The sequence below is a fragment of the Protomyctophum bolini genome (genome assembly GCF_963924005.1).
Source record: "Protomyctophum bolini genome assembly, chromosome: 3".
In the NCBI taxonomy this organism is placed as follows: domain Eukaryota; kingdom Metazoa; phylum Chordata; class Actinopteri; order Myctophiformes; family Myctophidae; genus Protomyctophum; species Protomyctophum bolini.
Window position 1 is genome coordinate 5,413,472 of NC_137864.1, and position 14,329 is coordinate 5,427,800.

The 14,329-nt window shown below is 37.6% G+C and overlaps 1 protein-coding gene across 1 annotated transcript in view; it reads left to right on the plus strand.

Annotated features, from left to right (window-relative positions):
• Positions 1 to 380: 380 nt before the first annotated feature.
• The window catches only part of LOC308313451 (F-box/LRR-repeat protein 18-like), a gene marked incomplete at its 5' end in the record, with an annotated part of 64,407 nt that continues 50,458 nt past the window's right edge, over positions 381 to 14,329 (plus strand). Inside the window, 3 exons of the mRNA XM_080760549.1 lie at positions 381 to 480; positions 1,385 to 1,390; positions 1,747 to 1,771. Coding sequence (XP_080616675.1) covers positions 381 to 480; positions 1,385 to 1,390; positions 1,747 to 1,771 — 131 coding nt within the window. The remainder of the gene's footprint in view (positions 481 to 1,384; positions 1,391 to 1,746; positions 1,772 to 14,329) is intronic.

Genomic DNA, 14,329 nt, shown 5'->3' on the forward strand with positions numbered 1-14,329 from the left:
CTGTCTGTTGTGTGTGTGCGTGTGTGTGTGCGCGCGTCACGCGCGTGCATGCGTGTGGCTTGTAAATCCACACAGCTGATCCATTCACTCCAACGACGTCGACTCTGTGGGGGCTATGGGGCTACAGCACCCATGAAGAATTAAATAGCCCCTTTTAGCCCCCATGAAGATTTTCGTGGACATTTTATATTAACGTTACAGACCATTAGACCATTTGGGAAATAAATAATTCCGCGGCGGCGCAATTCTGTAGCCTACCCAAAGTACCAGTGAAAACATCAATTATTTTTTTCCACCGCTGCGGGGGGGGGGCTGCGGGGAGGCGGGGCTCCCATGAGGATCATCAGAACTCGACGGCACTGATTCACTCTGACGGACCAATGACCGACGGTCTAGAACCGGATACAGCAGGCGGGGCTTATGATTTAAAATGGAGCCGCAAGCGGTGCATAGCAGTGTTTGGGGCGCTGCTGCTGAGAGGTAAGATTTGTTTGAGAACCGCATGGTTGTTAGCCAACATTAACTCTGTTATTGTTTAAACATTAGTGTTGTTAGGACTGTTGGTTGTTTATTGTGACTCTAAAAGGACAACAATATGAGGAATGTGTTGGTACTTTTTGAGACACAAACAAACATCTACTGAAGTACTGTGGACAATATATTGTACTTTTATATTCTATTATTTGGACACTTTATTTATTTTATATTTATTTATTTGACAGGGACAAAGCTCATTAATCAGCCCATATCGTACGGCATACTATAGCACGCCGTTTTTCATCATTTTTGAGGATTTGAATTTTTTTTTTTAATTTAAAAATCGATGGGTTATAGCCCATGTTTTTTGAAATGTTGAAAAAAAAAGTTATCCTCGTTTCTCATAATTTTGGACCATGGGCTATAGCCCATATCGTACGGCATACTATAGCACGCCGTTTTTCATCATTTTTGAGGATTTGTAAAAAATGAAAAAAACGATGGGTTATAGCCCATGTTTTTTGAAATTTTGAAAAAAAAAAGTTATCCTCGTTTCTCATCATTTTGGACCATGATGATGGGTTATAGCCCATGTTTTTTGAAATTTTGAAACAACCAAAAGTGTCAAATAATGGTTAGAAGCTGTTTTTCAACAGCCAAAAGTGTCAAATAATGTTTTAGGAGCTGTTTCTCAACAGCCAAAAGTGTCAAATAATGGTTAGAAGCTGTTTTTCAACAACCAAAAGTGTCAAATAATGGTTAGAGAAAGTTAAAAAAATCAAAGCAAATACAGGTAATTCGAAAATGTTATTTTTGTACTTTTGTGTTTCTCTTCTTTATATATTACTTTACTGTTGAAATTTAAAATTTACATTTCTGCCTTAGTTTTTGTGTTGTTTATTTACAGGTACAGGTGTGCATACTCATGTGCGCCTGTGCGTGTAGGTGCATACCGGTATGTGCATTTGTGTGTGCACGCTTCAATGACCACTGTCACCCCCATGGGGATCAAGGACCTCTGGGAGCCACCCATAATTCACAACGGTCACAGCGAAGTCTGTTCCATCACAACTGGTGGCAGAAGAACCAAACAAACAAAAAACAAGTGTGTATTGTCACAATACACAGTGTGTTAGAACGCCGCCACATGATTGGGAGATGGTGAGTTCAAACCCCACTCGAATCTTTTCTTTCAAGACCAATTTCAGAAGAATAAAACAAACAAAAAAGCAGTGTGAATTTTCTGGAACCAGTGGCTCAATGTGTTAGAACGCTACCACATGATTGGGAGATGGTGAGTTCAAACCCCACTCAATTCTTTACTTTCAAGACACTTTGCTTTGCACACTGACTTTCAGAAGGACAACTTCAAGTAAAACAGAAAAGATGTGTTGTAGTAACCAGCAGTTATCTCAGTGTGATGAGTGGCTGTGCTTGTGATCCACAGGTCCAGGGTTCAAATCCCACATTAGTCATGTGGCTCTGTGACACTTTGCTTTGCACACTGACTTTCAGAAGGACAACTTCAAGTAAAACAGAAAAGCTGTGTTATATTAACCAGCAGTTAGCTCAGTGTGATGAGTGGCTGTGCTTGTGATCCACAGGTCCAGGGTTCAAATCCCACATTAGTCATAACTGTGACACTTTGCTTTGCACACCGATTTCCACAAGGACAACTTTAAACTAGCCCAGAAATTCACCATGATTGTGTGCCGTTAAGTGGCCCAGCGGGTAAGTCAGACGATATCCGTAGTATACCTAGTAGAAGTGTGCCGGTTCAAACCCGACATACTCCTAGTAGGGCAGGTCGCGGATAGTCGGCACAGCGGGACAGCCAATGAAACGAAGGCTTGCCTTTCTTGCCATCTAGTGTTCATTTTTTTGCCATCTTTTTCACCCAATCACAATTTTTCACTTTTCTTTGCAGGGTATTTGGAGACTGTAGTTCGATTCCCCCTCATGGAAGATGTATCCATAGTTAAACTTAGTTATTGATCAGTTAACTGGTAATGGCATACCTGGATGTAAAATACAACGACAGCAATGACAGCATTTACGTGTGTGCGTCATAGACAGGTCTGCTCTCTCAACCTAACTATACACAGAGCAACCCGTCAATCACTCCCCCAAGACAGTCCCATTGGCTCACGCCATATTTTCATTATTTTCAAATCCTCAAAAACGATGAAAAGCGGCGTGCTATAGTATGCCGTACGATATGGGCTATAGCCCATGGTCCAAAATGATGAGAAATGAGGATAACTCAAATTGTCGTAGTGGTTAAGATGTTGGCTTTCCACGTGGGAGACCAGGGTTCGATTCCCGGCTGTTACACTATCATACAAAAGAAGACCTCAGCAGCGCTAAGAAAGATCTGATTAATATGATGCTGTGTTATTTAAACTTTACTGAAGGCTAACGAACAAAAGATCACTTCAAAATTACCAGGAGACTTTGCCTGAGAGTGTCTGACTGATGGTGCAGTGGTCTAATCATCAGGGTTTCAGTACAGACATTCCATGTTCAAGGCCTGTTCCTCCTACAGCTCAATGCTGCAGTAATTTGAACTTTTCAAGGCTAGAATAAAAAATAAAAACTCAAAAGCACCCGGAGACATTTGCTGAATGCCCAAAGGTGCCGTGGCGTAATGGTGTGGAGCGCTTGGCCCGATGCCTCTGCTACAGTCAGTTGGCCGGTTCAAGTCCCATGTCATGACATCAAGGTGCTGGAGGACCATCGGGAGTTCCTCCTACAGCTCAATGCTGCAGTAATTTGAACTTTTCAAGGCTAGAATAAAAAATAAAAACTCAAAAGCACCCGGAGACATCTGCTGAATGCCCAAAGGTGCCGTGGCGTAATGGTGTGGAGCGCTTGGCCCGATGCCTCTGCTACAGTCAGTTGGCCGGTTCAAGTCCCATGTCATGACATCAAGGTGCTGGAGGACCATCGGGAGTTCCTCCTACAGCTCAATGCTGCAGTAATTTGAACTTTTCAAGGCTAGAATAAAAAATAAAAACTCAAAAGCACCCGGAGACATCTGCTGAATGCCCAAAGGTGCTGTGGTGTAATGGTGTGGAGCGCTTGGCCCGTTGCCTCTGCTACAGTCAGTTGGCCGGTTCAAGTCCCATGTCATGACATCAAGGTGCTGGAGGACCATCGGGAGTTCCTCCTACAGCTCAATGCTGCAGTAATTTGAACTTTTCAAGGCTAGAATAAATAAAAAAAACTCAAAAGCACCCGGAGACATCTGCTGAATGCCCAAAGGTGCCGTGGCGTAATGGTGTGGAGAGCTTGGCCCGATGCCTCTGCTACAGTCAGTTGGCCGGTTCAAGTCCCATGTCATGACATCAAGGTGCTGGAGGACCATCGGGAGACGGTGCTCTCTCCCCCTGTTTCCTGAGATGTAACGGTTGGGGCTTATGTCTGAAAGAACCCTGTCCAGCTAATCTTTTACCATGAAAATGTCCAATTTAACATACGCAATTTCCGCAATTTTCAATTTCCGCAATTTGCAGTTTTTCATTGTCAAATTCATATAGTCACAGACTATTCTGTCAGATGATGGGCCAAAATGCATTGCTATTTCTTTTTAAAAGTTTGACCTAATTCTTATCTGTAAAACTTTAGGTGGACAGGGTTCTTTCAAACATAACCCCCAAATGCTACTTTTCAGGAAACAGGGGGAGAGAGCACCGTCTCCCGATGGTCCTCCAGCACCTTGATGTCATGACATGGGACTTGAACCGGCCAACTGACTGTAGCAGAGGCAACGGGCCAAGCACTCCACACCATTACGCCACGGCACCTTTGGGCATTCAGCAGATGTCTCCGGGTGCTTTTGAGTTTTTATTTTTTATTCTAGCCTTGAAAAGTTCAAATTACTGCAGCATTGAGCTGTAGGAGGAACTCCCGATGGTCCTCCAGCACCTTGATGTCATGACATGGGACTTGAACCGGCCAACTGACTGTAGCAGAGGCAACGGGCCAAGCGCTCCACACCATTACGCCACGGCACCTTTGGGCATTCAGCAGATGTCTCCGGGTGCTTTTGAGTTTTTATTTTTTATTCTAGCCTTGAAAAGTTCAAATTACTGCAGCATTGAGCTGTAGGAGGAACTCCCGATGGTCCTCCAGCACCTTGATGTCATGACATGGGACTTGAACCGGCCAACTGACTGTAGCAGAGGCAACGGGCCAAGCGCTCCACACCATTACGCCACGGCACCTTTGGGCATTCAGCAGATGTCTCCGGGTGCTTTTGAGTTTTTATTTTTTATTCTAGCCTTGAAAAGTTCAAATTACTGCAGCATTGAGCTGTCGAGTTCCATCTTCGTCCTTTTTTTGTTCCAAGTGTTTCAACAATGTTGCAACTTCCGGGCCACCGATTGGCCGGTGCCCGGATCGTGCAGGCTGCCATTGGCTGATTCCAACTGGGGTTCCAACCCAGGAGCCAATGGGGGCATGGTCCCGCCCCTACCTCTCAGTAATTCCAAAACAGCACGGCGGCGGCCATCTTGTTACAGTGTGCGGTGGATGGAGGTATTCATAATTTTAATAAATCGTACAAGGTGTTTGGAAAATATTTAAAGGCAGCAGGGCTTTCTCCAGGGGCCAATAAGGGAACGATTTTAATTTGGAACATTTCTGTCCATTTTTGGCTTAGTTATGGACATGTAGTATCTGTTAGCATGTTAGCTAGCTGCTGGATGATGATGATGATGATGATGGGTTCTTCTTATTATGTGTGAATATTTCATATTTTTTTATTAAATCGTACAAGGCGTTTGGAAATTAGTGAAAGGCACCGTGGCGTCAACCAGGTCTCACCAAGGAATCGACTTTAATTTGGAACATTTTTGGTTCATTTTGGCATAGACATGGACATTGCAGCATATGTTAGCATTAGCTGCAATGGGTTCTTCTCATTATTGCGAACGCAGTGATTGCGAACCCAGTGAGCACTTACTATGAGACCTAGCAGATCATGTCTGTCTGTCTGTCTGTGTGTGTGTCTGTCCCGCTATCCAAATATGGAGTGTGTTGCATCAGCAATCACTCAGCTCCATATATGGCCACAAAAGGGGCCAGGTCCACTCAGCTCCATATATGGGCACAAAATGTGAAAATTATGTAATATGAGCCAGATTGTAGATTGGCTATTTTAGTATTTTTCTTGTTTTATTTATTTAACTGTCTAGGCCTATTCACATGCAATGAACTCAAGTGTCACAAAGCAAAGCAACACGAAAAGCGATGGTAATAGTACTATTAGCCAGCTTCTGCTGACCTATATGGGGTGCGAGGCCCTGCATTGCTCAATAACCTGCTTTGATGACACTTTTGTCCTTTTGTATGTTTAAATCAAATGTCAAATTATAGTTCAAAGACACCAAGAAGATAGTCTGTGATTACAATATAAATTTAAAATGTATTACCCATTTCTTGTTTCCTGTTTTCCACTTTATTGTGATTTTAAATGATCCTTCACCTGACTGTGGACCAGCCCAGTGTCTCTGACATTAGCTCCGAGCCTCTCTCTTCACCGTCCAATGGCTGCCATCAGTCTCCGTCCACTCATCATCCGCCAGCCTACCTGCTGCCTCCTCCTCCTCCTCCTCCTCTTCCTCCCCCTATCCAGCTCATCGCCCCTGGACTTCAGCCCATCGCCCCCCAGCTCCATGCGGCGAATCTGACGATGAGAGCGCCCCTCACTTCACATTGTTGGGATTCTTCAGTGGTGCAATTATATATACGCACGCATGTTTCATGATAAATGCTTTTATGTGATGTATTCCCATGCTTTTGTTCTTGCTTAATGTAAGTCGCTCTGGATTAAGAGCGTCTGCTAAATGCCTAAATTGTAAAATTGTAAATTGTCCCCTTGCGCGCAGGGTCCGGCCCATTCCTCTCTGTTATGTCATATGACGAGCATTTAACTTTTAATATCACAATTATTGTAGCTAATCTTTAACTGAATCTGGAAGTATTCCTTTATTAATTGATTCTTCATAGTCTGGAATTGTAACTGATCAATTTTCTTTTGTGACTTTCGCCTTTATTTTATATGGAGGGACAGTCAGTGGTGTAAACTTTATTTATATAGCACATTTCATACATAAAATGCAACTCTGTCACATTCTGTCTCTCCCTCAGTCTCCACACTGGCCTCCCATATCCCATTCCAGCACACCCAGTTCCATTTACACACCTGTCAACTACCTAATCAGCCCAGCAGTGAACACTTCTCCAATCAACCTGCTCACTATAAAACTGGACTCAGTACAAACACTCATTGTCAGTTCATAACCTGTGTCACAGATGTCCTGCCTGTTCATGTGTTGACTTTGATGTCATTCTGATTCATGCCTGATTCCTACCTGCATTCCCCTGTGTAAGATATCTCGTAATTCTTTATTAAATACTTTATTATTATACTCTAGTTTGTTGTGACTTTGCTCCTGGGTTCAACTCTGTCTGCATCCTTGACAACTAAAGTACTTCACATATTAAACTTTATTTATATAGCACATGTCATACATAAAATGCAACTCAAAGTACTTCACATGAAAATAAAATAAAAAATAACAAGCAGCGGAATGCCAGAAACAAAAAGTAGGTCAATCTACAATTAGCAAATAAAAATAGCAATACAAAAATAAAACATTAAAAATGGTAAGGAAATTTGTATTGGATAATACATTTTAAATTGATATTATTAGATATTCAACTTTATTGACATTTATAATTAAATTGGTGTCTTTACACTGTAGAATCCATTGTTTGTTTCTGTTGCTTAACTCTGTTGCTTTAACTACATATAGGTGTCTATTTGTTTGTCTCTAAATGTTTTGATGAATTGAACAATGCCCTTTGTTCAATTCATGCCATACTATAGCACGCCGTTTTTCATCATTTTTGAGGATTTGAAGAAAATTCAAAATTTCAAAAACATGGGTTATAGCCCATCGTTTTTTGAATTTTTGAAAAAAATGTTATCCTCATTTTTCATCATTTTTGAACATGGGCTATAGCCCCTACCGTACGGCATACTATAGCACGCCGTTTTTCATCAATTTTGAGGATTTGAAGAAAATTCAAAATTTCAAAAAACATGGGTTATAGCCCATCGTTTTTTGAATTTTTGAAAAAATGTTATCCTCATTTTTCATCATTTTTGAACATGGGATATAGCCCCTACCGTACGGCATACTATAGCACGCCGTTTTTCATCATTTTTGAGGATTTTAAGAAAATTCAAAATTTCAAAAAACATGGGTTATAGCCCATCGTTTTTTTAATTTTTGAAAAAAATGTTATCCTCATTTTTCATCATTTTTGAACATGGGCTATAGCCCCTACCGTACGGCATACTATAGCACGCCGTTTTTCATAATTTTTGAGGATTTGAAGAAAATTCAAAATTTCAAAAAACATGGGTTATAGCCCATCGTTTTTTGAATTTTTGAAAAAAATGTTATCCTCATTTTTCATCATTTTTGAACATGGGCTATAGCCCCTACCGTACGGCATACTATAGCACGCCGTTTTTCATCATTTTTGAGGATTTGAAGAAAATTCAAAATTTCAAAAAACATGGGTTATAGCCCATTGTTTTTTGAATTTTTGAAAAAAATGTTATCCTCATTTTTCATCATTTTTGAACATGGGCTATAGCCCCTACCATACGGCATACTATAGCACGCCGTTTTTCATCATTTTTGAGGATTTGAAGAAAATTCAAAATTTCAAAAAACATGGGTTATAGTCCATCGTTTTTTGAATTTTTGAAAAAAATGTTATCCTCATTTTTCATCATTTTTGAACATGGGCTATAGCCCCTACCGTACGGCATACTATAGCATGCCGTTTTTCATCATTTTTGAGGATTTGAAGAAAATTCAAAATGTCAAAAAACATGGGTTATAGCCCATCGTTTTTTGAATTTTTGAAAAAAATGTTATCCTCATTTTTCATCATTTTTGAACATGGGCTATAGCCCCTACCGTACGGCATACTATAGCACGCCGTTTTTCATCATTTTTGAGGATTTGAAGAAAATTCAAAATTTCAAAAAACATGGGTTATAGCCCATCGTTTTTTGAATTTTTGAAAAAAATGTTATCCTCATTTTTCATCATTTTTGAACATGGGCTATAGCCCCTACCGTACGGCATACTATAGCACGCCGTTTTTCATCATTTTTGAGGATTTGAAGAAAATTCAAAATTTCAAAAAACATGGGTTATAGCCTATCGTTTTTTGAATTTTTGAAAAAAATGTTATCCTCATTTTTCATCATTTTTGAACATGGGCTATAGCTCCTACCGTACGGCATACTATAGCACGCCGTTTTTCATCATTTTTGAGGATTTGAAGAAAATTCAAAATTTCAAAAAACATGGGTTATAGCCCATCGTTTTTTGATTTTTTGAAAAAAATGTTATCCTCATTTTTCATCATTTTTGAACATGGGCTATAGCCCCTACCGTACGGCATACTATAGCACGCCGTTTTTCATCATTTTTGAGGATTTGAAGAAAATTCAAAATTTAAAAAAACATGGGTTATAGCCCATCTTTTTTTGAATTTTTGAAAAAAATGTTATCCTCATTTTCCATCATTTTTGAACATGGGCTATAGCCCCTACCGTACGGCATACTATAGCACGCCGTTTTTCATCATTTTTGAGGATTTGAAGAAAATTCAAAATTTCAAAAAACATGGGTTATAGCCCATCGTTTTTTGAATTTTTGAAAAAAATGTTATCCTCATTTTTCATCATTTTTGAACATGGGCTATAGCCCCTACCGTACGGCATAATATAGCACGCCGTTTTTCATCATTTTTGAGGATTTGAAGAAAATTCAAAATTTCAAAAAACATGGGTTATAGCCCATTGTTTTTTGAATTTTTGAAAAAAATGTTATCCTCATTTTTCATCATTTTTGAACATGGGCTATAGCCCCTACCGTACGGCATACTATAGCACGCCGTTTTTCATCATTTTTGAGGATTTGAAGAAAATTCAAAATTTCAAAAAACATGGGTTATAGCCCATCGTTTTTTGAATTTTTGAAAAAAATGTTATCCTCATTTTTCATCATTTTTGAACATGGGCTATAGCCCCTACCGTACGGCATACTATAGCACGCCGTTTTTCATCATTTTTGAGGATTTGAAGAAAATTCAAAATTTCAAAAAACATGGGTTATAGCCCATCGTTTTTTGAATTTTTGAAAAAAATGTTATCCTCATTTTTCATCATTTTTGAACATGGGCTATAGCCCCTACCGTACGTCATACTATAGCACGCCGTTTTTCATCATTTTTGAGGATTTGAAGAAAATTCAAAATTTCAAAAAACATGGGTTATAGCCCATCGTTTTTTGAATTTTTGAAAAAAATGTTATCCTCATTTTTCATCATTTTTGAACATGGGCTATAGCCCCTACCGTACGGCATACTATAGCACGCCGTTTTTCATCATTTTTGAGGATTTGAAGAAAATTCAAAATTTCAAAAAACATGGGTTATAGCCCATCGTTTTTTGAATTTTTGAAAAAAATGTTATCCTCATTTTTCATCATTTTTGAACATGGGCTATAGCCCCTACCGTACGGCATACTATAGCACGCCGTTTTTCATCATTTTTGAGGATTTGAAGAAAATTCAAAATTTCAAAAAACATGGGTTATAGCCCATTGTTTTTTGAATTTTTGAAAAAAATGTTATCCTCATTTTTCATCATTTTTGAACATGGGCTATAGCCCCTACCGTACGGCATACTATAGCACGCCGCTTTTTCATCATTTTTGAGGATTTGAAGAAAATTCAAAATTTCAAAAAACATGGGTTATAGCCCATCGTTTTTTGAATTTTTGAAAAAAATGTTATCCTCATTTTTCATCATTTTTGAACATGGGCTATAGCCCCTACCGTACGGCATACTATAGCACGCCGTTTTTCATCATTTTTGAGGATTTGAAGAAAATTCAAAATTTCAAAAAACATGGGTTATAGCCCATCGTTTTTTGAATTTTTGAAAAAAATGTTATCCTCATTTTTCATCATTTTTGAACATGGGCTATAGCCCCTACCGTACGGCATACTATAGCACGCCGTTTTTCATCATTTTTGAGGATTTGAAGAAAATTCAAAATTTCAAAAAACATGGGTTATAGCCCATCGTTTTTTGAATTTTTGAAAAAAATGTTATCCTCATTTTTCATCATTTTTGAACATGGGCTATAGCCCCTACCGTACGTCATACTAAAGCACGCCGTTTTTCATCATTTTTGAGGATTTGAAGAAAATTCAAAATTTCAAAAAACATGGGTTATAGCCCATCGTTTTTTGAATTTTTGAAAAAAATGTTATCCTCATTTTTCATCATTTTTGAACATGGGCTATAGCCCCTACCGTACGGCATACTATAGCACGCCGTTTTTCATCATTTTTGAGGATTTGAAGAAAATTCAAAATTTCAAAAAACATGGGTTATAGCCCATCGTTTTTTGAATTTTTGAAAAAAATGTTATCCTCATTTTTCATCATTTTTGAACATGGGCTATAGCCCCTACCGTACGGCATACTATAGCACGCCGTTTTTCATCATTTTTGAGGATTTGAAGAAAATTCAAAATTTCAAAAAACATGGGTTATAGCCCATCGTTTTTTGAATTTTTGAAAAAAATGTTATCCTCATTTTTCATCATTTTTGAACATGGGCTATAGCCCCTACCGTACGGCATACTATAGCACGCCGTTTTTCATCATTTTTGAGGATTTGAAGAAAATTCAAAATTTCAAAAAACATGGGTTATAGCCCATTGTTTTTTGAATTTTTGAAAAAAATGTTATCCTCATTTTTCATCATTTTTGAACATGGGCTATAGCCCCTACCGTACAGCATACTATAGCACGCCGCTTTTTCATCATTTTTGAGGATTTGAAGAAAATTCAAAATTTCAAAAAACATGGGTTATAGCCCATCGTTTTTTGAATTTTTGAAAAAAATGTTATCCTCATTTTTCATCATTTTTGAACATGGGCTATAGCCCCTACTGTACGGCATATTATAGCACGCCGTTTTTCATCATTTTTGAGGATTTGAAGAAAATTCAAAATTTCAAAAAACATGGGTTATAGCCCATCGTTTTTTGAATTTTTGAAAAAAATGTTATTCTCATTTTTCATCATTTTTGAACATGGGCTATAGCCCCTACCGTACGGCATATTATAGCACGCCGTTTTTCATCATTTTTGAGGATTTGAAGAAAATTCAAAATTTCAAAAAACATGGGTTATAGCCCATTGTTTTTTTAATTTTTGAAAAAAATGTTATCCTCATTTTTCATCATTTTTGAACATGGGCTATAGCCCCTACCGTACGGCATACTATAGCACGCCGTTTTTCATCATTTTTGAGGATTTGAAGAAAATTAAAAATATCAAAAAACATGGGTTATAGCCCATCGTTTTTTGAATTTTTGAAAAAAATGTTATCCTCATTTTTCATCATTTTTGAACATGGGCTATAGCCCCTAACGTACGGCATACTATAGCACGCCGTTTTTCATCATTTTTGAGGATTTGAAGAAAATTCAAAATTTCAAAAACATGGGTTATAGCCCATCGTTTTTTGAATTTTTGAAAAAAATGTTATCCTCATTTTTCATCATTTTTGAACATGGGCTATAGCTCCTACCGTACGGCATACTATAGCACGCCGTTTTTCATCATTTTTGAGGATTTGAAGAAAATTCAAAATTTCAAAAAACATGGGTTATAGCCCATCGTTTTTTGAATTTTTGAAAAAAATGTTATCCTCATTTTTCATCATTTTTGAACATGGGCTATAGCCCCTACCGTACGGCATACTATAGCACGCCGTTTTTCATCATTTTTGAGGATTTGAAGAAAATTCAAAATTTCAAAAAACATGGGTTATAGTCCATCGTTTTTTGAATTTTTGAAAAAAATGTTATCCTCATTTTTCATCATTTTTGAACATGGGCTATAGCCCCTACCGTACGGCATACTATAGCATGCCGTTTTTCATCATTTTTGAGGATTTGAAGAAAATTCAAAATGTCAAAAAACATGGGTTATAGCCCATCGTTTTTTGAATTTTTGAAAAAAATGTTATCCTCATTTTTCATCATTTTTGAACATGGGCTATAGCCCCTACCGTACGGCATACTATAGCACGCCGTTTTTCATCATTTTTGAGGATTTGAAGAAAATTCAAAATTTCAAAAAACATGGGTTATAGCCCATCGTTTTTTGAATTTTTGAAAAAAATGTTATCCTCATTTTTCATCATTTTTGAACATGGGCTATAGCCCCTACCGTACGGCATACTATAGCACGCCGTTTTTCATCATTTTTGAGGATTTGAAGAAAATTCAAAATTTCAAAAAACATGGGTTATAGCCTATCGTTTTTTGAATTTTTGAAAAAAATGTTATCCTCATTTTTCATCATTTTTGAACATGGGCTATAGCTCCTACCGTACGGCATACTATAGCACGCCGTTTTTCATCATTTTTGAGGATTTGAAGAAAATTCAAAATTTCAAAAAACATGGGTTATAGCCCATCGTTTTTTGATTTTTTGAAAAAAATGTTATCCTCATTTTTCATCATTTTTGAACATGGGCTATAGCCCCTACCGTACGGCATACTATAGCACGCCGTTTTTCATCATTTTTGAGGATTTGAAGAAAATTCAAAATTTAAAAAAACATGGGTTATAGCCCATCTTTTTTTGAATTTTTGAAAAAAATGTTATCCTCATTTTCCATCATTTTTGAACATGGGCTATAGCCCCTACCGTACGGCATACTATAGCACGCCGTTTTTCATCATTTTTGAGGATTTGAAGAAAATTCAAAATTTCAAAAAACATGGGTTATAGCCCATCGTTTTTTGAATTTTTGAAAAAAATGTTATCCTCATTTTTCATCATTTTTGAACATGGGCTATAGCCCCTACCGTACGGCATAATATAGCACGCCGTTTTTCATCATTTTTGAGGATTTGAAGAAAATTCAAAATTTCAAAAAACATGGGTTATAGCCCATTGTTTTTTGAATTTTTGAAAAAAATGTTATCCTCATTTTTCATCATTTTTGAACATGGGCTATAGCCCCTACCGTACGGCATACTATAGCACGCCGTTTTTCATCATTTTTGAGGATTTGAAGAAAATTCAAAATTTCAAAAAACATGGGTTATAGCCCATCGTTTTTTGAATTTTTGAAAAAAATGTTATCCTCATTTTTCATCATTTTTGAACATGGGCTATAGCCCCTACCGTACGGCATACTATAGCACGCCGTTTTTCATCATTTTTGAGGATTTGAAGAAAATTCAAAATTTCAAAAAACATGGGTTATAGCCCATCGTTTTTTGAATTTTTGAAAAAAATGTTATCCTCATTTTTCATCATTTTTGAACATGGGCTATAGCCCCTACCGTACGTCATACTATAGCACGCCGTTTTTCATCATTTTTGAGGATTTGAAGAAAATTCAAAATTTCAAAAAACATGGGTTATAGCCCATCGTTTTTTGAATTTTTGAAAAAAATGTTATCCTCATTTTTCATCATTTTTGAACATGGGCTATAGCCCCTACCGTACGGCATACTATAGCACGCCGTTTTTCATCATTTTTGAGGATTTGAAGAAAATTCAAAATTTCAAAAAACATGGGTTATAGCCCATCGTTTTTTGAATTTTTGAAAAAAATGTTATCCTCATTTTTCATCATTTTTGAACATGGGCTATAGCCCCTACCGTACGGCATACTATAGCACGCCGTTTTTCATCATTTTTGAGGATTTGAAGA